Raw genomic sequence first — 23,505 nt, 5'->3', positions numbered from 1 at the left:
CCAGCTGGATTGGACTGCTATAGGAAAATCTGATTAATGGCAGATTTCTGACTGTGTTATGGCTTTTCAGGTAGAAAGTATGTTATGTCTAGGGTCAAGGTACAGAAGGATTCAAAGCATTTACTAGATGGGAACAGAGAATAGAATATTCCTTCACAGATAGATACACACACACAGTCACACACACACTTTACATCATCAAATTGTATGCTAAGAGTTATATTGAAAATAAGTACCGTTTCATTGTTTTTCTGCTTGAAGAAGGTTAAGTGGGAATATTCACAGAAGTATTTGAGTTCTGCTGGCAGCCTGGCACATTTGCAAAAGTGGGCTATGTGTTGTGACTGAAAATTAAGTCCATTGGAGCTTTCTGATGTATAGAAGTGTAAGTGAGATAAATGTAAATATATTCCAGCAAAGATGTGCATAAAGGAATGTATTAAAACATGATGAAATTATAGCTGTTAGTTTTTTAAAAATCTTCCTAAAAGCAACAATTAATTGCTAAGGATCAAGATTGACTATGCTCAGTGAGGGAATAGAATATTTTATCTACTTGAAAGGACTTCTTTGTTTTAGAAATAAAGACTAGTTTCAGGGCTGAGCCCAGCCTGATGCGTTAGAACTCATTTTATCCTATTTCTAAACGTAATAGTTTGTGTTAGATCGGGTAATGGAAAGGCACACTCAGGCTAAAGGCAACAACAACTCTTTATTGTAACAGAACAAGTATGTACAATCCAGCGAAGTTGAGTCTGACAGCAGCCCTTTTATAGGGAGCTGTCAGACCCTTCAACCAATGAGATTAAACCTCTGTTCCCGCCGGAACAGAGGACCTTGGTGGAAACCACTATAGCTGAAGCTAGTATCTAACAGTTTGTTTTGGAAATAATTAAAAATGGCAGCTTATAGATAGAAAATATATTGTCGCATAAGCTTTTGTAAATACTGCAGCTTCAAAAAATGCATGACTATCCTTAGCTAGAGAAAGCTGCTCTTCATGAATTTAATTAAGTAGACTGCTGGTCACAAAAGTTTGGACTATTAAAAAAAAATCACGGAGTCATAGATTTTTGTCTGAAGCTACAGATTTATTCATACAAAATTTACCCACCTTAATGTATTGGGGAAGAAAATTCAGTCAATATTTTTGGTCAGGTGTTTTAACAAACTTTATTTTAGTAAGAAATCAGAGCAAATTGCTATTGGATAGAAACACACTGGTTTCCCAAAGTCTTCCTAAGTTCAAATATTTGATGCTGTTAGGATTTATTTAGAAAATTTATTATCCTTAATTATATTGTGTTCTGTGTTATCAATGTACACGCCTTACTTCTATCATCTTCAACTGACCTCATCTAACACAGTACATTCTTTGATGCAGAAACATCTTGTGAGATAATAAAAAAGCCAAGGCTCTGAACACAGCCATTGATGTCTTTGTTATCTCCTGTTTAGATTATTGTAAATTGCTCTACAGGATGAAAATCAATTAGAACCTTCAGCTAGCCACATCACTCTGCTCCACATACTCAAAAGCTAATACAGCATCTGTATTGTCATACCACTGCTGCAGGAGCTGCACTATTTGATAGCATGTTTATGAGTGCAGTTGAAGGTGCTGGTTGCTACTTTTAAAGGCATATATTGCTTGGGACCAGGGTATCTAAGAGATGCCCTTTATAAAATAGTTTCAGAACTATTGAACCAGATGGCCCAATAGCCTCTTCTAAGAGTTTTCATCTATTAGAAAATATGGCAAGAGAAGATGATAACATCAGGTGTTCTCAAGGGTAGATTTCTTCCTATGGAACACCTTGCTCGCTCAAGGTGACTATCCACCCCCATCCTTATGGCATTCTGGCAGCTAGTAAAACCCTGGCTTTTCCAGAATGCCTTTGGGAACTGATAATAAAGCCACAATTTATTCTTTGTGTGCAAATGAGTGCATGCATGTATGAATGTTTATTATTTCTTGTTATAATTTATTATTGAAAAATTTAAATGTGTTTTATTCTTAATATTTTAATATCTCAAACTGCCTGGAGTCCATAAGGATTAAGGCAGTAGCTAAATTGCATGAATAAATAGATTGTTCCCAGGTGTAAACAAATATCCATCTAGTATAAGGAAGCTATTTACAAGACAATGTGGCATTATTTGAACATAAAAATAGGTCTGCTCTAGTTCATTTGCAAATTATTCATATTAGTTTTTGAGAATGTAAAAAGGAAAGAGAAACACACATTAATGAGTTTTACTAGAAAAAAAGCGTAAGATATGAACGCCATGAATAAATAAACTTTCTATCATGTCAGGCATCAGTTTTCAATGAAATATTTGTCCTTGTCCCAAGATAAGATAATTAAATTCTAAAATTAGGGAAGAGTCCCACAGTCAGTGGGGTGGGGGTGGGGGTGGGAAATGAAGCTGAAAGTAGATTGGATATTCAGCAAGAAAATGATCTGAAACGTATCTCCAATTTAACCAGGATGTAATTTCATGAAGGAAATATGAAGTCTTGGAATAACATTCACAATCCCCAGACTTGGATTGTGTGAACATCTGCGTGGAGTTGTAAAGAGACGTAACAATATTTCCAGGCTATTAGAGTTTTGCAAGGAAAAGAGTTTTAAAGCAAAAATAGTCTGTCAGTTGTCTACAGGAATGCCCAGAAGATGTTTTTTTTTTCTGGCAAAGGAGTTTTCACTAAGTCAAGACTGAAAGGATATCCAAACATAGGCACCTGTCACAGTCATTGTTTAAACAATGATACAATTTTGTACATCTCTGTGATCTTGCCTATTAATCCTGAATTTCTCCAAAGCCACCCAAAAAAAAAAAAAAATTCAAGTTAGGAGCATTTAGAGAAGAAATGATTTCCCTAGTGTTCTTCAAACAAGACAGATATTTTAAAAAATCCAGGATATTCTGGGTTAAAAAGAAGATAAGGTTGCCTCTAGATTCTGTTGAAACTGGATTGCTTAATTTGTCTTTATTTATATGCTATGATTTAAACGAGCAGTTGCTTTGGCTTATTATTAACATTGCCACCAATAATCGCTCTTGATGAAGGAAGCATCAAGAATGATTTTCTGAAAGATGGCCAATTCTCTCCACATGTCTGAGTGTAAGTCCTAATATGTTGACAGCATGGTATTTATTATATAGCAGCATATTGAAAAGGCTGTAGAAAGGCCATATTTATCTCTGTTATTTTGAATTAATTTACTTGTGATGCTATCTAGTGTGATTTATAGTTGAATTTAAAACGCCAGCTCCTATAATGATTATATGGGTTTAACTTCAAATGTTCCTAAAGCATGATGCATTTATTATATACGTTATGAAAAATGATAGGCACCAGCACAGTGGGGGCAGGGGGGCTGAAAAGACACCAGCAGGAAAAAAAAACAACCTCCAATCTTAATTCCCCGATGTAGAAACCTCAGATGAGACCAGGAAACTCACACATCTCTTATTTATAGCTAGTGCTTTTCCTGCAACTGTGCGTGTTTCAAGGCTCCAGAAACCTTACTTCATAACACCGCCTTATTATAAGGTTTATTATAAGGCTGAGCGGAAACGCTCATGGAAGAGCGTTGTAAAGATTTCACTGGGAGTTTTGGCTTCGGGCTTCTCCGGAGCCTCGGGGCCAGTCTGCTGCGCCATCTCAGACTTGCACATACTGTACAGTACATAAGATGGGCGAAGACTTCTCGTTGGCGGCGTCGGCTTTCCCTGACGATCGCAAGCTTCAGTATGACGCAGAGTTCCTCCTTTGTCACGCCAAGAGCCCGGCGTTCATTTCCAAGTCTGCGCAATTCCTGCGTCGCTAGAAGACACGGCGGCTGCCGAAAACGTCGCCTTGCCAGGTTGGAAACTTTCGGTGGACGATTTCAAGGTCTTCTAAAGGGGTGCGGCGGTTCTCGAGGACCACCGTAGCTCCTCCCTGGGTTTTACCGCGGACCAAGCCGGAAAAGGGGGAGCACCTGGAGGTCTTTCGCCGGCTCTTCACGAAAGAAAGCCCACCTGCTCTCAAGTTGTAGAGCGCAGCATCAGTCCGGCAGCCGGCTACGGTGTGGGGACGTTCTTCCACCTACGCCTTCGTCTCCCCTCCTGCGGCGGAGAGCGAAAGCGAAAGCCGGTGTGGCTCCGCCCCGCTTGCTGCAGCTGGAGGGAACCGTCGAAGCTTGTCAGGCTGCGGGTTGGGCGGCTCCGGGTCCGCGCTCCGGATCGCCTCCTCCCTCCCTCCCTCCCCCCCCGACAGGTCTTTCCCTTTGGTCTGCGAGAGGATCGTCGCGGCAAGAAAGCGGATCGCCCTCCCTTGCGGCAGCCTGGACATGTGGATGTTATGCGTGTGGTGGGTGCTGCTGGGCACTCTGGGCGCCGGTGAGTGTCGGTTCTCGCTTCTTTTGCTGCTCCCGCCCTTGCCGGCGCTGTTCCCGCTCCAATTGCTGTTACCCCTCGCTTCGCGCTTTCTCTCTCTCTCGGCCTTTCGCCTTCCCCCCGAGTAAAAAAAAAAAAGACCTAGCAGATACCCCGCGCTTTTTTTGCTCCGCTGCGGTTTTGGAGTAAGCTGCACGGTTCCTTTCCCCCATTTCTGCTTGGCCGCGTCCTGCAGCCCCCCGGGAGAGGGAGGGGGAGCTGGGTTGTCTTTGGGGCTCCAAGGACGATAGAATGCGGCTCTTTAAAAGAATAGGAGAGGAAGGGAGAGAAACTGCCTCCTCCCTTACCCGCACCCCCCACCCCGGGGGCCGGTGAGACTTTGAGCTTTCCGTCCTACCTACTGACTGCGCCACGAAGCTGACGAGGCTTTGGGGTTTGTTTGGCTGGAGTGTGCCGCTGCCTTGCACCACACGTCCTCCTCTCCCCCCTCTCCATCTCTGTCCCCCCGAGCGAGCCCAATTATTTCGACAGGCGTAGGGTGCTGAGCTCTGGGATTGGCTACCTCTTTTAACGCCTGATGCTTCCCATACGCTTCGCTTCAGGAGTCCTGCTGCTCCGAATGTGCGGTGGCAGAAGTGACAGCAGGCTGGCGGGTGTATGCGTGTGTGTGTGTGTTGGAGGGGGGGGTGTTGAATGTGACTCCGGCGTTCGCCCTGCTTCGGAATATGCCGAAGACCTTTCTGGGGTGCCGCTTTCCCACCTTCTGGTTGGTTTGGTTTGCGAGACAGTCCTGGTTTTGTTTTGTTTTGTTTTTTCCCCCTTCCCTTCCGGTTCTGTTGATGGCTGCTTGTGCTGCCCTTGGAAGAACCCAGCTCAAGGATTGTGGCAGTGTAGAAGCCGCCTCTTCTTTTTGACGTTAAAACTTCGGAGCACGTGTGCACAGCAACTTCCCACACACTCCGATATACACAGGGAGAGTAACCTGGTGGGTGAAAGTAACCAGCATTTCCTTTCACCTGGGCCACTGCCATATACCGTTGTGGGAAAGAGAGCAGAAAAACTGAATAATCTAGTTCAGGCTTGCAGTATTGCACGTACAAAGCACATTTCAAAGCAACTCAGGATGCGACTAATGTAATCCCCAAACCTAGCTTTCCAGATTAAATGAATCATACAGAGTGACAACATTGCGCTAGCATACTTTTTAATCAGACTGTTAATGAAGAATTTTGTTGCAAGCAGATTGTTGAGTTGTGCGGGGATTATGAAAGCTCAAGTTATGCATTTCACACAGCTCTTCTGTAAGAAAAGGAAGTAATAAATTATCTTTGACTCTTTCCAGCTTTTTGAGAATAACTGAAATTGGTAAGCGTTCTGCGGTACTTTTAACATTTATCTTTAAAGATTTATTGACAACTTGGCTTTATTTATTGGACAAATCAGTTTCAGATTCCCCCCAAAATTTATTTCTATCATTTGGAAATGCCAATGAGCTTTTTTTCTTCTAATGAAAGGCAACCACCAGATTGTCACCTTAGGAATTGATCTCCATAGCTTGTTACTCCTGTCAGATACGTTGAACACAGCTAAGACTACAGTAGTTTGACAATGGAACCAATAAATCAGTAGGGTGGTGATCTTTACTAGATATATTCAAGATAGGACTTGCTGTTGAAATATACTACAGGTGGTATACACCTTGTTTCCACTGACTTATGACCACAATTGAGCCCAAAATTTCCATTGCTAAGCAAGACAGGCGTAAAGTGAGTTTTGCCACATTTTATGACCTTAAGTGAATTGCTGCAGTTGTTAGGTTAGTAACACAGTTTTTAAGTGAATATGGTGTCCTCATTGACTTTGCTTCTCAGAAGATAGCAAAAGGTGATCACATGACCTTGGACCACTGCAATTGTCATAAATTCACGCCTCTTGCCAAGCATTTGAATTTTGATCATGTGACCATAGGGATGTAGCAACAATGGTCATAAGGGTGAAAATGGTCATAAGTCACTTTTTTCTAGTGCCAAATGGTCACTAAACAAATGGTTGTAAGTCAAGGACTACCCGTACCAATTCTATAACTTGGCAGTTTCAAAGTCTCCAAACAAAACTAATTGTGATAATGGGTCTATAGTCCAGTACACCTGGAGAGCACCAGGTGCTGCATGATGCCTCCTCAGGTTCTTGTAGATATTAAGATAATTAGATAATTCATATAATTTTTTTTCTAGTCTCTTATTATTTTGACTGTTTTCCTCTGGACATGTTCTTCCTGTTTAATGTTCTTCCTGAATTGCAGGTTCAGCCAGGATCACATTTAATTAGTTCTGCAGCTGCATTACACTATTGGGCTCACATTATGCACTGAGATATTCAGAACCTTTTTGCATGGCCAACTATTACATGTCACTCATTGTATTCCCATGCCTTTGATTTTTCCTATACAAATTTGGGATATTGTACACTGTCCCTGTTGAACTGAGATTCATTCTGCTATTTTGGGACCTAATTTTTCAGCTTGTCAAACTTTTCTTGAACCTTGGTCGTATCCTTTAAGGCGGACATGTCAAATACGTGGCCTTAGGCCAGATCAGGCCTGTGATAGGCCCAGCCCTTGCCGCCTGGGCCCTGGCCCACCCTGGCCGTGTCCACCCAATTGGCTGCAACAACCAGGCCATGCCCACCCCAGCCTCTCAAGGGCAAACAAAACCCTGATTCTGCTATCCCGGTCCGCAGTGGTCGAGATTGAAACCCCTGCTTTAAGGTATTGTCTGCAAATTTGAAAATCATGTTTTCTGGCCATTCATGTCATTTACACATTATTAAGCCCTATGATATATGGAGCCTGCCCATTATGGCTGTAAGTCCTGAGGTCATAAAGTGTGACACATTAAGTCATGTAACTGACTTAATTTATGATCTTTTTTGTGGTGGTGGTGAAGTGAATGCCACAGTTGTTAAGCAAACTGATTGTTTGGCTATGGGGCAGTTTTGCCAAAGAACGTAGTAAATGCCATTTTTCAGCAAAAATATGAATTTACAATCACATGATCATGGGACGCTGCAAACAGCTGTAAGGGTGGGCCGATTGCCAAGTGCTTAAGATGTGGTCATGTGACCTTGGGGAGGCAGACCTTGGAACGTCGGAACTAGGTCGTTCTGGGAAGTCCATCATAATTTCAAACAGTCACTGAGTGACCAGTCATAAGCTGAGGACCACCTATATACCATACTTCACCCCAGCTTGACTTCATACAAGTAGTCCTCAACTTGCAACTTAGAACAGTTCATTTAGTAACCAAAGTTACAACAGCACTGAAAAAAGTGACTTATGACAATTTTTCATAGTTATAACTTTTGAAGCATCCCCATGATCATAATTTAGATGTTTGACAATTGGTTCATATTTATGACGATTGCTGGGTCCCGGGATCATGTGGTCACTTTTTGTGACCTGACAAAAAAAGTCAATGGGGAAACCAGATTCACTTTTAACGATCGGGTTACTAACTTATAACCGCAGTGATTCACTATGCAAGAAATGTCATAAAATGGGGAAAAATTCACAACACACGTCCCACTTAACAACAGAATTTTGAGGCTCAATTGTGGTTGTACGTCGAGGACTACCTGTGAAGGGTCAGTCAAATACCTACAATTGGGCTCCAAGCTAAACTTATTGCCTTCTAATTTCAATAGTGCTGAATTTTATGATCTTTGTGGTGATTGCCCCGGACTCATCCCTTAGTGGAAAAAGCACAGTTTCAGAGGGAAGCCATTTGAAGCATCAGCTAATCTGTGTGGTCATTAATTCTAATTGCAAACAATGATACGGGTAGCTTAGAAAAAAGATGCACTGTGCATAGATGCAAATGCATTTTTGAAAAGGGATATTGTTAAACTGGGCCTCTATTGTTTGCGAAGGTAGGATATCAACTATTGCCAGGGTGAATGCCCTTCCTTGTTAGGCACGGAGGACATTGTAGAGGTATTTGGGAGTGGCATATAGCGTGTCAATGAAAGTAAAGTAGCAGCAATGTGAGGAACTGGTTTTATCGGCTAGCAGATCTGAGTTGGATACTCTTTTCTTGCCTTCAGCCATTCTTTTTCTGTTGCTATCATAAGCAGAAGTTGAGGTGAGAGTCCTCGTTAGCTAAATCAGCGGTTATTTGCCTCTTCCAAGAACAGATGAATTTCTCATCTAGGATAAACTGATCTTAAAACATGCTTGTAGACTTATTTCAGCCAATAATTTCTCATTCTCCCTTTACCGGAGCACAATTTAACTGCTGCTGGAGAAATGTCATTATAGGGAAAGCATGAGACATGGTTCTCTTGTATTTTAGTTGAATGGATTCCAGGGGCCTGTTTTAGGTTTTAAACTTTCAGACACCTTTGTTAGTGATAATGAGCCATGGTGGCACAGTGGTTAGAGTGCAGTATTGCAGGCTACTTCTACTGAGTGCCAGCTGACTGCAATTTGGCAGTTCAAATCTCACCAGGCTGAAGGTTGACTTAGTCTTCCATCCTTCCAAGGTGGGTAAAATGAGGACCCAAATTGTTGGGGACAATATGCTGACTCTGTAAACAGCTTAGAGAGGGCTGTAAGGCGGTATATAAGTCTTAAGTGCTAGTGCTATTGCTAATAGCAATTTAGTATTTAGGCTGGGTAGATAAACAGTACTAAATAAAGGGATTTATATCAAAACAGAGTCTTTTGGAAAGAAAGCTTGCCTGAGCAGTTTCATTTTTAACGGGAGCACACAGAAAAATAAAAATCCAAGCTAAAGGTCCAACCTCTAAGTCAGTTTATCAGCCAGTCCAAAGGTCAGAGTTTCGGGAACTTTTTATAAGAACGAGATATCGAAATAGGAAATTAGTCAGTTGTTTCAATAGAGAAACATGAGTCAGGAGCAGTGGTGAAATTAATTTTTTTTACTACAGTTTCTGTGGGCGTGGCTTGGTGGTATGGTGTGGCTTGGTGGGCGTGGCAGGGGAATGATACTGCAAAATCTCCATTCCCTCCTATGAACTATGAAGGAAGTTTGGGACGTGAATTTTAAATGTGTACAGTGCCAGGACACAATTACAACTTAATAGCTTGAAAAGTTAATTATTACGTTGATGAGTTTTTGTGTCTGAATTGAGAAGTTATGTGGTGATTCCTTGAAGTGAAGAACTGGTATAAAATACCTAGAAAGTGAATTTATTTTCTAGTATAAGTGTGATATGAACACTCTTGATCACATACCCATATTTACCCACCTTTTTAAACTGCATTGAATTAAAAAGACACTTTTTTCTGACATTTTTGATAAAACCCAAGCAGTATTTGGGAGAAGGGTATTAAAAAATTAGCCCTAAAGAGCAAGTTAATATAGCATGGAGGAAAATAATGGTAAACTATTGTGTAGTAGTGTGACCTGCAAGGTGATACAAACATCATAAAGTCATATACATAAAGATATTCTTGTTAAAGTAAACAATGTCCCAAGCAATGTATTATTCCATCTCCGTATTGAAACTGAACCAACTTTCACTATGTTATTATTAGAAAAGGTATGTAAAACCCAGGGATAATCAGCAAGAGATCAGTTGAGATACAGGTAGCCTTCAATTTATGACTGATTGCTTAGTGACCTTTTGAAGTTATGATGGATCCTGAAAAATCTGATTACAACAAAGTTGTGAGATTCCAGAAACTGACCTGCCCACCCCACCCCTGCAGTCATATACTGCATTTTGGGCATTTGTTAACTCACCCATATTTACAACCCCCCCGCTCCAGCTAGGCACCGCGCCGCTCACCAAAGACACAACGCCATATCCCAAAGGCGGCAAGCAATGTGAGGGCCTTTGGCCCTCCTCCCACCCGGCTTCTGCGGCTTGGCGCCTTCGGGATATTGCTAGGTTGGCGAGTGGTACTCTGCCTGGCTGGAGGGAGAGGTTGTCCAGGGGGCTTATTATTGGGAGAGGGCGTATATTTTTGCCCACAGGAAAAATATGGCAATGGCCTTATTATCAGGACATGTCATAGTTTCGGGGAAACACGGTAATTACAATTATAATTGTTCAAATGTTACTATGGTCATCAGTTGAGAACTACTTACAGATGTTCTGACATACTGTATCTGTGGTTTGGAGAACCCTCTCTTATTAAATAAAACAAAACATATTGGTTTCTACCATTGCAATCTACTATGCACAACATGGGTTTCTGGATGTGTACTTCTATCAAAAATAATTCATGCCCCAATCAAAAATATTTCTGTGGAGCTCAGAAAAAAGGTCCTGAATTTCAATTTGCTGAAAAAGCCTACAAAATCATTGCCAAAGAAAATGCTCTATCAGCTAGCAGAGTGTGTATAAATGGAGAAACGTGGTGCCACTGTTACTCTTTCCAGGATTGTTTGTCTAACAAACTTGCCCTTGGCATTCAATACAATATTGAATTTTGCAGGCCACAAACATTCACAAACTGTCTCTCATCACTGTAAATATACAGAACAATATGGCAGAAGAGTAACAAAGAAGGAGGACAGTTGTTGTGCTCTATATAATACAGACAAAAACTGGATTTCAATATTCTGCTAAATTGAGGTTTTTTTTTTTTAGTTTACGAATTAAGACATGCACATTCAGCTATTCAGTTTGGAACGAATGGTTTAAAGCTTAATATTACGAGTGACTTAATCGTCGTGATGCTTGGCCAACAAATGAACATCTAATATCACTTTACCACAATATAAGAATCCCAGTGAAAGAAAGTATTAGGAAAAGGATGGATGAGGGTGATTTGGATATTTAAAGAAGAATCTGCTTCCTACCTAAACACAGATCTATGAATACTAAGAAAGAAAGAAAAAACCTCAAGCCAGACAACAAGAAAATGTAAAGAAGTATCATTCCAACTCAGCTCAAACAAACAAAAGATATAGTTGTATGCAAAAGTTTAGATATCCTTCTTTGAAATGCTTATTCCAGTCAATCCCTAAATTAATAGAAGCTGACATAACCTCTATATGGTACAAGATTAAGCATGACGTCTCTATGCAAATATGAATATATACCGGTACTTCCTATTTATGTGCAGTTGTTTACAGATAAGAAAAAGTAAAATGGCAGGTGCAGAATATTGGACATTTTTTCACTTACTAAATTCCAACTCTTCATTGGCACAATTAATGGATTTCAAACAATATCCGTAGTGAAAGAAGAATCCTTCTATTCTTGCTTTTGGGGTTTTTTGTCCATTCTTCCTTGGAGAACTTTCTAGTTCAGAAATGTTCTTCTATTTGATTATGCTGTACGTTTGATATTTCTCTCCAGATTTTTCAATAGTATTCAACTGCGAGAACTGTGAAGGACATCCAAAAATCTTTTATCTCTCCTTCCTATTTCACAATTGATTCGGAGATGTGTTTCACATTTTTGTCTTGTTGAAATAGTCAACCTTTTTTCAGTATCTTCCCTGCCTGAAGGACTTCTAGGATATATTGATACCGAGATGAATGTATTTCTTCCTTTTACCAGCACATTTCCTTGACACTAGATGTCACACAACCCCAAAGCATAATAGAACTTTTGTTGAGTTCTTGATGCTTTCTGAGCTGGGTTGTATGCTTGCAGACTACCTAACTAGGTAACACCATCACTGCTAATGGGGGTAAGGTTTGCTTTCTATTTATATATAGTAGCTTGGCCTTCCAGAGTTGATGCGATTCTCCTTGGTAGTTCTTTCAATTGGCAAGATGGTGTTTTCTTCAAACTTATTTGATGTGGGCAAACATTTCAATTTGAATTTAATCAGATAAAATTATTTCAGACTTATTGAAGTTTTCTTTTCCATATTTTAAACAACTTCTGTAATGAGGTCAGAGATGGAGAGAGAGAGGGAGAGGGAAAGACTGAGATTCTCTCATGCAGTTCATTGTGTATAGGCAGTATTGTACTGTGTATCTACAGACATATACTACAATGCAATTACACTTTTGAGCAGGTTGTTGACGTGATCTGTGGATTCTAGAAAGAGTGCAGAGTTGACTCTAGAAAGAGTGCAGAGAAGAGCAACAAAGATGATTAGGGGACTGGAGACTAAAACATATGAAGAACGGTTGCAGGAACTGGGTATGTTTAGCTTAAGAGAAAGAAGGACTAGGGGAGACATGATAGCATTGTTCCAATATCTCAGAGGTTGCCACAAAGAAGAGGGAGTCAAACTATTCTCCAAAGCACCTGAGGGTAGAACAAGAAGCAATGGGTGGAAACTAATCAAGGAGAGAAGCAACTTAGAACTGAGGAGAAATTTCCTGACAGTGAGAACAATTAATCAGTGGAACAGCTTGCCTCCAGAAGTTGTGAATGCCCCAACACTGGAAGTCTTTAAGAAGATGTTGGATAGCTATTTGTCTGAAATGGTATAGGATTTCCTGCCTAGGCAGGGGGTTGGACTAGAAGACCTCCAAGGTCCCTTCCAACTCTACTATTGTATTGTATTGTATTGTATTGTATTGATTCTGCTTTGTAGATCTAACTAGATTTCAGGTAGCTTTAGTGAAGATTTCTCTTGATTTTCCAGATCTTCTCTTGTCTTGATTTCAACAGTTCAGTATAACTTCCATTTCTTAACTCTGTTTGTCACAGCTGAAATTGGTAGCCAGAAGTCTTTAGAAAATTGTTTATACCCTCACCCTGCTTTGTAAGAGTGAATTATCTTCATTTTGTATTATGTAGGGGTTGTGTCAGCTTCTATTCACTTAAGGATTCATTGAAGTGTACAGTTTGACCAGGGGTGCCTAAAGTTTTGCATCTAACTGTAAGACTGACAGTCATGCTGTTGAATAGTCCCTGTTTTGACAAATCTAGCTACCTCTGAGGGCATTTTACTCAATCCATCCTTTGGCAGAATTATTCCTGCTCTCTTTTTCATTGGCTCTTCCAACCAAAGGACACTTCCTTGTTTGAACTCCCAGTACTTTTCTTTTATGAAATATTCTCCCCCATTTTCATGTAGAATAATATGACATTAGCTTGTTAGCAGTTGTATATAACAACCATTTGACACCTATCCCACTTTGTACCAATCTCAATTTGGAGCCTGAATAGAGTAATCAAATGCTTAATCTTATGTAGCCCCCAAAGTTCAAATAAGCCTATTGTAAGCCTTCTTTAGTTAAAGCTAAAATAACTTTTCAAAGTAGGTAGTCCTCAACTTACGACTACAATTGAGCCCAAAATTTATGTTGCTAAGTGAGCCACTTGTTAAATGAGTTTTGCCCCATTTTACAACCTTTTCTTTAATCTTTAATCTGGAATAAAGAGTGCTTTTGTTTTTCTGGTGTCCCAGAGATCTTTTTTAGCTGTAAAGTAGCTATAATCCAAACATGCTTAAGAAAGTGAGATTTTAGGGGACCTAGTTTCCTTACAGACCTGCAGGTGTGAGTTTATTGACTTTTCTCTTATTCCCATCTCTCCGACTCTGGGTTCCAAGGAGAAGCTGTCTGAAGCATAAGTGGATGCTCTCTTGTTCTTTCATTGTGTGGAGAGGCTCTTTTGGCCTGGGCTTCTCACCCAGCCATTGTCTTACTCTGCCATTCCCTGACCTGTAAATAATTTACTTAAGCATATTTTTGACTAAAGGCAGGTTTAACCTTTTTAAAATAAATAGCATAACATTCCTTGATTTGTTCTTAAATCATGTTTAATATATTTGTACAGAACACTCTTCTTTTTCTGTTACAAACACTTCAACAGGAATGGGCAAGAGGTACTTTGCATGTAACCAAAGGTCTAGAACTGCTCTATTAAAATTTGATGGGCTGAAATTTTTCTTTTCTTTTTATAAAACAAATTGGGAACAGGTATGCCAGGGGCCTTATATTTTTTGCTTTAGCATTTTAAGAAAAAAGATTTTAAAAACATTCAGATTTTGTAACATTGCCCAATACAGCCCCGAAAAGCCTTAAAAGGCTCAGGTTATATGTGGACATTCTGCCCTCTGCCCACTTCTTAAGGTGCCAAGAAGTGCTGACTACCAGCTTTCTACTCTCAAGGAACTAATGATCTTCTGGACTCCGATTGAGGGCTGTCACTTTCAAGCCCTCTGAATAAGTCTTTGCCACCAGGAGACTGATAGTCTTCTACCCTCTAACTGGAGATCGTCAGTTTCTCACATTTGGGTGTTATTGTCACAGTGAGGTACAGATCATCTTCTGCCTGTTGCATGGAGCTGCCGTTTCCTTCCCTTGGGGACAATGACTTATTCATACATGCACCCAACTGTACATATGCATGCTATATTTTTATCACTCTGGCAATCCAATTTGTATACATCTAGATTATATTCCCGTTTGTTCTTTTTCAAGAACCAAACCAGGATTAATCTTTTGTTTCTTTTCTGAAGCTCAGAAATGTTTTTCATACAGTGAATCATTTCTATCTCTGCCTGAAGGTCAACTAATGGTGATTAATTGTTCTATATCTATCAATGGGAAAGGAGAGGAAAGAGAAGATTGCATAGGAAAGGGAGAAGAGAGGCAAAAGGGTGGGGGGAATCATAGACTCATAGGACTGCTAACAAGGTCATAGGGGCCTTGGAGGGAGGGGTCCTTATTCCATTCCAGGCAAATGGTTGTCCAATCTTTGTTTGAAAACGTTCAGCAATGGAGGAATTTCTTCTCACCCACAACTCTTGGAGGCAAGCTGTTTCATTGATTAATTGTTCTCACTGTCAACAAATTCCTCCTTTAAAAAAAGCTTAAGAAGGAAACTTAAGGGAAGGGAAGCTTCTTTAGTCAAACTGGAAGCAAATGTCTCCTATGGCTTGTAGTTGATGTGTTCAAAGATAGGGTTTGATGAAAGAGAAGAAAACTATCCTTTCTGCTTGCAGCATCTTCCCTTCCTTTTAAAACTCTTAAATTCATTTTCTATTTGACAATTTCGCCTTCTAATTGGTTCCTTCACCAAAGTGGGAGCAGATGGATTGTTGAGCTCTCAAAAACTATGCTGAGATAAAGCAAAGATTCAAGCTTTGAGAATGGCCTCTTACAGCAAAAGACTTCTTGGCTCATCTTCCGCTAAGACAGTGCTTCTCAAATAGTGGGGGGCGCCCCCCAGGGGGGGCGCGAGGCTCCATAAAGGGGGGCGTGCAGCAGCTGGCTGGGAGGGCTTCCACCACCACCGTCCAGCGACTGCCGCAGCGCAGCTGGGAAGAAAAGAAAGGGGAAGGGACAGGCCGCCGGCTCCGGATCGATCACCGGGTCCTTGCACAGCCTCTGAAGGGTCGATGGATACCCTGTCCTGCTTGTGAGGCACGTGGCGCGGTGGCGCCTTTGGAAGTGCCGCGAAGCCAGCATGTGGACTGGGTAGGAAGTCTGAGTCTGCAGTCAATTCCCGATGGGGGCGGCGAGGACGATCACAGTGGCACTTGACGTGCCTTTTGTCCTGACAGTCTTTTCCCGCCCCCATCGGGCAGGATTGAATCCTCGTAATCTGCTTTTTACAGCTCATCTGCAGAAGAGGTTCCGCTTCTAGGTTCAGGGAGCTCCGGCTGAATGGTGCGGAGGCAGGGGTGGGATCCAGAGCCGAGTCCCCGAGCGCCGGCTGGGAGAAGCTGACTAGAAGGGAAGGGGGAATGCGTTGTTGGCTAGCTTGCATTTTACGGATAAGAACTTATGTGAGTCTGATTACGGGGAGTAGTCCCTCTATGGCGGGGGGCGTGAAATGTTTTCTTCTTCCTAGGGGGGGCATGACAGAAAATAATTGAGAAGCACTGCGCTAAGATAAAATGCATGTACTCCTGCATTAGCCACATTTCCTCCTTAAAACACAAACATTAATATTTTTATTTCTCTTTCTTTTAGGTTCAGCCCAGTTGTCCTTTGCGAGTATCTCATTTCTTGAAATAAACTACTGCAATGGACCCCATGTCATCCTCCCTTGTGTGGTAACTAATCTGAAACAGAATGACAGCAGGTCAATGTTTCTGTCATGGCAATATCAAGGAAATCATTTTTTCATTTATGATGGTGGTGATAATAACATTACCAAAAACAGTAGTTTCAATACTGCAACTTTTCTCAACCGCTCAATGCTACCCTACGGCATTGCTTCACTTAATATATCGACAAAGCAGGCTCTTCTCGGAAATTATACTTGTGAAGTAACAGAAGGAAACAGAGAAGGAAAAACAAGATTTGAACTGATAGCGAATTCATGTAAGTTACTTGTTTAGATTTTCTTTGGAATCCATTGAAACTTTGGTTTTTAAAATCTATCCATTAACTATTCAGATGTTGGAGAAGATCGTGCGATCATCAGAAGAATACAGATGTTAGGCTTGGCTTAATATAGCTTGTCCTAATTTGGGTTTATCAATCATAATATCCATTTCCCTGAAGCCTGTTTGTATCAAGTAATATGAGAAGTATATAAAATAGGCAGAGTAAGGTGATTTTTCTCTCTCTTTCAAATCTCAGAATTTCTACCACTCCATATCCATGAGTAGGACAGGGAAATAAATGTGAATTAAAGAATCTAAAAATTTCCACTTAGGTAGTTGAAATTTGGTGGTTTCACAGCAGAATGCAATTTACTTTTCAGGTGGTTTTTGAGAAATACCTAGTTTTCATTGCCCTCCTGTATGTGTTCCTATGGCTGTGAGAGAGGGCAAGGAGAAGGTGGCTTGAGAAGCTGTTGAACTGTTAAGAGTGAAACTTCTTGTCTTCCTTGCAGCGCCAAATAATGTTGCTAAAGGAAGGACTTTTTGCTGTAAAGGAAGGGCATGCAGACTGTTTTGTGCATATGCACTGCCTTTATCCTGTCCTTTCAGAGGACATCACTACACTCTGCTTGAAAAGTCTGACTTTGCAGGCTTAATCTTCTACTTTCCGTGGCCTGAGTCATGTTGTCTAATAATAGATCAATGGAATGAAGAGTTGCATTTAATATAAACAGGTAAACTAACAGTGGTGAACAAAAACTCTAACCCAAAAATATAGATTGGTTGGTTCTGAAATGATCTTCTCTCCTTGGAGATTTGTTCAGAGTGGAAAATTGACTGGAAATGAATCATTAGCAAATAATTGATATTAGAGTACTCTCATATAAGGTTTCTCCACTTCTCCATCTTCAAGTATTTGGTTTGCCAAATTTTAGCTGTCCTGAGCCCCTTTGGAACTGTAAAGAACCATGAAAACTTTAGCTGAACAGTGGCTATTGTGAAGGCATTTCATTTCACGCCACGAAGGCTTGAAAATAGACGTAAAATCTAATTGTTAGCTAAGACTATCCCATGCCATTTTCCAATAAGATTAAAAAAGCATTTCCCCCCACAAGTCAATAGGATTATTTCTTTATTTACTTAGGAAGAAAACTTTTTGGTAAATGTTGAAGTACTGGTCAATCTGTTGGATGGGGAAAATAGTGTGGTTAAATGCCATGCTGTTATTCTCAGCCATATAATTTTGTAGCCATACTTCAGAAATGCAAAGAAAAGCCAATTAAAATGCCCAGCAAATACAAATTCTTCTCTATAGAAAACTCTGATAAAAATATTCAACCGGGATTAGGGAGATGAAGATCAAACCCATCATAGACACAATATTCTCCAGATATTGTTTTCAGTTACTCAGAGTAAAAGTTACTCACCTTTACTCTGGGCCTAAAGGTGAAATGGTTGTAGAAGAGGTATACACATAATTGAAAGAATGAATGAGGTTCAGTTCTTTAAAGATAAAGGTAAGATGAAATTACTCCAGGAAGTATTGTATTGGATATAGTACGTTGGACATACAGGATGAATGTGCACCTTAAAAGACCGAAAGGAGAAGAACTGAATTGAATGACAAAATTTTGCAGGTTTGAAACTGAACAATATTTTCAATGTATTTCCCAAGCAAATCAATATTTCTGAGAGTAATAAAGTTAGTTATTTTAAAAATAAGTATTATTACATGAAGAAAATATGTAGAGACATGTATTTTTCTTAAAAGATTGGAATACATTGAATGAGTAGAGAAGAATCAGAATGAAGGGAAATGGTAACTAATGATACTTAATTATATGATCAAATGCAATTCTGCACAATAGTGTAATTATCATTGGAATAGGTAAGAAAATGGTTAGGCTAACTTTTGAGAGAACCAGTCCACCAATTATGATTAATAATCATAAGAAATAAAAGCTCTTTGTTCATAAATTTGTTTCTTTATCTGATCATCCATTTGCTCCATTTAGTCTTTTCATCTTTTAGCTAACTTTTGACTCTTTGTCATTATATGATTTTAGCATAATGTTGGAATATTATCTAATTTACATGCGGTACAATCTGTGTTAAGGAACACCTTAAATGATCTTAATGTTAGAATCTAATCCTAACTGTATCTAAGGCCAGAAATAAATGACCTACAGCTGGATGTTTCTTAAAACCATTTCTAATCTTTTTGAGTGCACTTGTGATTTATCTATTTGCATGTCCAAGGAAGGAAATCACATATTATACAAAATATGATAAGTAAGTCTTTTTGAGATTAATAAATTGCATATAATATTTAGAAGGTTATATATATGTAGAAGTGATAGTATATTCCTCCAGTCCTAAGAGAAACAATTATATTAAGGATGGTAACTGCAGATTACACTATAAGGGGGTTAAGAAAGCAAAACTTCCTTTGCGCTCAGTTCCTGTTCCAGTTCTTTTTCTGATAACAGGCCAACAAGATTTTTTCCCATCTACATTCATTATATTAATTTTTTTAATTAACCAACTCTAGTTGGAATTTGAGGCTTAAAGCAGGCGTCAGCACCTAGATGACTTAGTTTCCAGAATTTTAAGATGGTCAAATTATTTAGGTGAAGGATTATCATTAATTCTTGGGCTATAGGATGGAATCTAAAGATTATAAAACATCCTATTGAAAGCAGCCAAAAACTACAGTGCTTCAGAATATTTGTCAAAAAAATTACGTGAATAGTTCCACGTTGTCACTAAGAGTCAACTTTAAATCAAACTAGTGTCTACTTTCACCTTCAATGGAAAAGGAAGCAGGTAATTATCTTGCAGCCGGGAGCAACTTAAAGTATGTTTCATCTTTGGTTTTTAGAGATATTTAAATGAACTTGAAATAAATTCCTTAATTCTTTCTCTCTCTCTCCCCCCTTACTTTTTCTAAAACTGAAAAATATGATTTTTATGGAGTTTTAAGGAATAAAGCAAGTGTTTCAGCAGCTGCTGGCTGTTTATTCCAGTTTATTTTAAAAGTCCTTTTATATTTCTGCAAAGCTTGAACTTCCTCAAGTCTTTTGAGATTTTAATGCATGCTGTGTCGCTTCCTTTTGCCTATCTGAAAATCAGGACACAGAAAAATAAGTTTTATGGATGAATAAATTGATAAGAGCAAAACTTAGATTTTTGACTTTCTTTCACTTATTCAAACTATGGTTGTATCTGCATTATTAGATTAAAATCAGAGGTGGGTTCCTACCGGTTTGGCCCAGTTTGGCCAAACTGGTAGTGATATGCCCACCCGGGTCGCAGAACTGGCAGTGACCATGGCTGGCCACACCCCGAACTGGTTCATTGGTCATTGCCATCGTCTTTTTCAATTTCCATTGAATGTGCATGCGCACGCAGCATGCATCCAGCGCGCACGCATGCGTGAAGTTCGCACATGAGCGAACCAGCAGTAACACCAGCTAGAACCCACCTGTGATTAAAATGTGCAGTCTTATAAAATTACATGATTGTGAACATCTTTATTTTTATTTAATTTGATTTTCTACCGAATGTTGTAGCATTTAGAAATATGAATGCATAATTATAAAAATGATATAGTAACATTTTAATAATTCTGGACATTAGATAATGTGTTCATCATTTTGTGTAAAAGTTATTTTGTGAGGGGTGAACTCCTCTGGGAAGAAATCTGAATGTTATCAAATATAGCAATAGTAATAGTAGTAGTAGTAGTAGTAGTAGTAGTAGTAATAATAATAATAATTATTATTATTATTATTTTTATTATTATTATTTCACAACCTGGCCATCGAAACTACCCGATTATGGATTAAACATGTAACCGTAACACCCATTGTCATCAGGGCACTTGGTACCATGTCCAAGAATTTTATAAGATACATCAACAAATTGCAGCTTCGTGCAGTAACACCAGCGGAACTGCAAAAAACTGCCCTAATCAGAACATTGCATATTTTAAGAAGGTACTTGGCTGATAGGACCCTGGCAGCAATCCGTATCAACCATTAGCACCAGTCAATGGTATTTGTGATGCATTTTTCAGTGTTCAGTTGACTGAGTTTCAAGTTTAATGAATAAGTATTATTATTATTATTATTATTATTGTTGTTGTTGTTGTTGTTGTTGTTGTTGTTATTTCATATTATGTGAATAGGGAATTCATACTACATGAATATAGCACTCAAAATCAGTGCTAAGAAATATACTTAAATAATATGCTAACTTTTTCAGACCTAGGATATCTGGAATCTGCTAAAAACATACATTGAATAGATACTAAAATGTAGGGTGATGTGAAAATAACTTTAACTTAGATTCCAGGATCAAGAGATGATAGGACAAAATATTATTTTATTTAGCATATGGCATGCAGTGTCATGGAAATCTACAAATGCTGGACACAATGCAGTCCTGGCAGCCTTAATTGTTAGTTCATTCAGTTCAGCACTTGCATACCTATCCTTGGTGCACCACAGGAGGTGAAGTAGCTTACACCAGCTGACTAGTGATGCCCAGAGGAGTCCGCTCTTCCAGACTCCTCTGCCAGTCTCACTGCTGCATTGCCTCACATTCGGCCAGGTCCAGCACCAGCTTCCGCTCTTCACACACACATAAATGCAGCTAGGGTTTTCCCATTGAAGCTTGTTTCTAGTACAGGAAGTAACAGAGCATAAGTGAACATGAGCAGTACCCCTTGATCCAAGAAAACAAAGTTGCATGTAAGATGAATTTGCTCAAAAATCTTTTTGACTGTTCCTTAACAGGAGCCTAAATCCAGGAAGTCCCCAGGTGTGCACACAATTCTGTTTGCAGGAGTGCTAGTCATTAAGGAGAGAAACTGGAAAATTTCTCAGATCTGGGGTCCCGAGAGCTCAAAGCCACTTGCTTTTGCTATTGTTTAAGCCTGTTCTTCCCACTCCAAACCAGAGTTTCCAGACACCGATAGAGAATTCCCAAGAGTATAACTCTGGCAGCTCAGGGGAGAGATGTATAAAGATGTGTAACTGAGTATCAGCAATGTATTGATGATAATTAACATTATACCGGGGACGTGGTGGCTCAGTGGCTAAGACGCTAAGCTTGTTGATCAGAAGGTCAGCAGTTCAGAGGTTCGACTCCCTAGTGAGCTCCTGTTACCTGTTTCAGCTTCTGCCCACCTAGCATTTAGACAGCATGTAAAAATGCAAGTAGAAAAATAGGAACCACCTTTGGTGGGATGGTAACAGTGTTCCATGAGCCTTCACCACTTAGTCATGCCAGCCATAAGACCACAGAGACGTCATCGGAGCTGACAGCAGAGTCGGACAGTGAGGAGGTTGGGGAGGAACATAGACCAGTTCTGGAGTCTGGGGAAGGCTCAGACGAGGGCTCTCCGGAGCCTCCGGAGTCTGACATCAGCGAGGCAGAAGAACAGTGTGAGCCTATTCCCAGTGTGTGCATACGCAGAGCACACAATGTGAGAGAAGGCAAGAACAATTAAGGAAAAAAGGCAACTCAGGAGTAAGGCTTGGAGATTATTGGCCCCTCCCATAAAACATAAAAGAGGAGCAAAGGGACGTGAGCCTTTGCAGGATGCAATTAGTTCATATGGTCGGTTCAAGCTCTGAGAAGTTCTGTTTGACTCTGTGCTACGTTTGGCCTTGCAAAACTAATTATCCACAGTTATGGTCTCTGGCAGCGTTTCAAGGGAGATAAAGGTGGGTGCTTATCAACATTACCCTGAAAGATTGTGGCAACATCTGTCGGAATCTTCACAGGCTGTTTGTGAATCATTATAGGCTGTGAATGACCATAAGTCACAGCCGTCTAAATAAAAGAGGGTTTGGGGGACTAAGATTGTGATTTATACTGTCTCAGGAAGCCTAGGTCAGAACTATGTTTGTTTTACTTGTTTAAAATTGTGGTAGTTCTTAATGGAGTTTTGCTAAATTTATATGACCATACTATTGTTTGCTAAAAGACAAAAGATGAAATATGGGATAAGGAGATTTGGAATTGAAATATTAAAGATTTCCCTCCCCTTTTTCCTTTCTGCACTTTGTAATTTTTCTTTTTTATATTTCTTTTAATTTGTATTAGTTTTTTTAACCTTTATATTTTAAAACTTCAATAAAAAATATTGTTAAAAATAACTTCTAACACTTAAATTTAAGTTTCATAATTTGAAACTTTTAAATTCTTTCCACCCCATAGTCAGATGGGACACAATATATTCAAATAGTAACAAATAAGTTTTTGAAGTTAATTCAGTGGGCATTTTCATCAAAGAATGCATTATATATTGATCACAGATGATTCAATTTAAAGTTAAAGATTAGGAATCCAGATAATTAGATAATTAACATGTATATTTTAATATGTTTGTAGTGGTAATGGAAACCACCACGTTCCTATAATATATAAAGCAAATTGATTTAAATGTTTAATATCTGCCACTTTTCCTGAAATGGTTTAGCTTTTTAAAATGTGCTCACAAAGGAAACAAAGCACATTTTATGGTTCGTAAAAGAGAAGTGATAATGGTATTTCTTGATGCCATAATTGTTCTATTTCAAGAATGATCAAATAATGATAACTTGGAGTTGATTTCGAAAACCTCTAATTTCTGCAAGGAAAGCAATTTATAATGGCAAATATAGCAAATGTAGTGATGTATTTAATTTTGCATTACCAGTTCACCTTTAGAAAAAATAGATTCCTATTCTTTCTATATATGCATGGTAAATGCTACTTATAAGCATTTACATGTCAATCCACACCTATATATCAATTGTATGATTGAGAAATACATTTATTTATCTAAAACAGGAGTGAACAGTATTTTAAAATAATTTTATTACAATATTTTGCAAAGATTA

General features: G+C 39.4%; 1 protein-coding gene across 3 annotated transcripts in view; it reads left to right on the top strand.

Annotated features, from left to right (window-relative positions):
- Nucleotides 1-3,338: 3,338 nt before the first annotated feature.
- Nucleotides 3,339-23,505, top strand: part of CD47 (CD47 molecule) — an 83,712-nt gene continuing 63,545 nt past the window's right edge. The window contains exons 1-2 of one of the 3 annotated variants that reach the window (XM_081951455.1): nucleotides 3,339-4,392; nucleotides 16,254-16,607. In XM_081951455.1, coding sequence (XP_081807581.1) covers nucleotides 4,344-4,392; nucleotides 16,254-16,607 — 403 coding nt within the window. In that variant the 5' untranslated portion in view covers nucleotides 3,339-4,343. The remainder of the gene's footprint in view (nucleotides 4,393-16,253; nucleotides 16,608-23,505) is intronic. The other 2 variants (XM_081951457.1, XM_081951456.1) reach the window with 2 other exon arrangements.

This window comes from Natrix helvetica (genome assembly GCF_964273705.1).
Source record: "Natrix helvetica genome assembly, chromosome: 4".
NCBI lineage: Eukaryota > Metazoa > Chordata > Lepidosauria > Squamata > Natricidae > Natrix > Natrix helvetica.
This window is presented reverse-complemented; position numbering and strand designations above follow the sequence as displayed.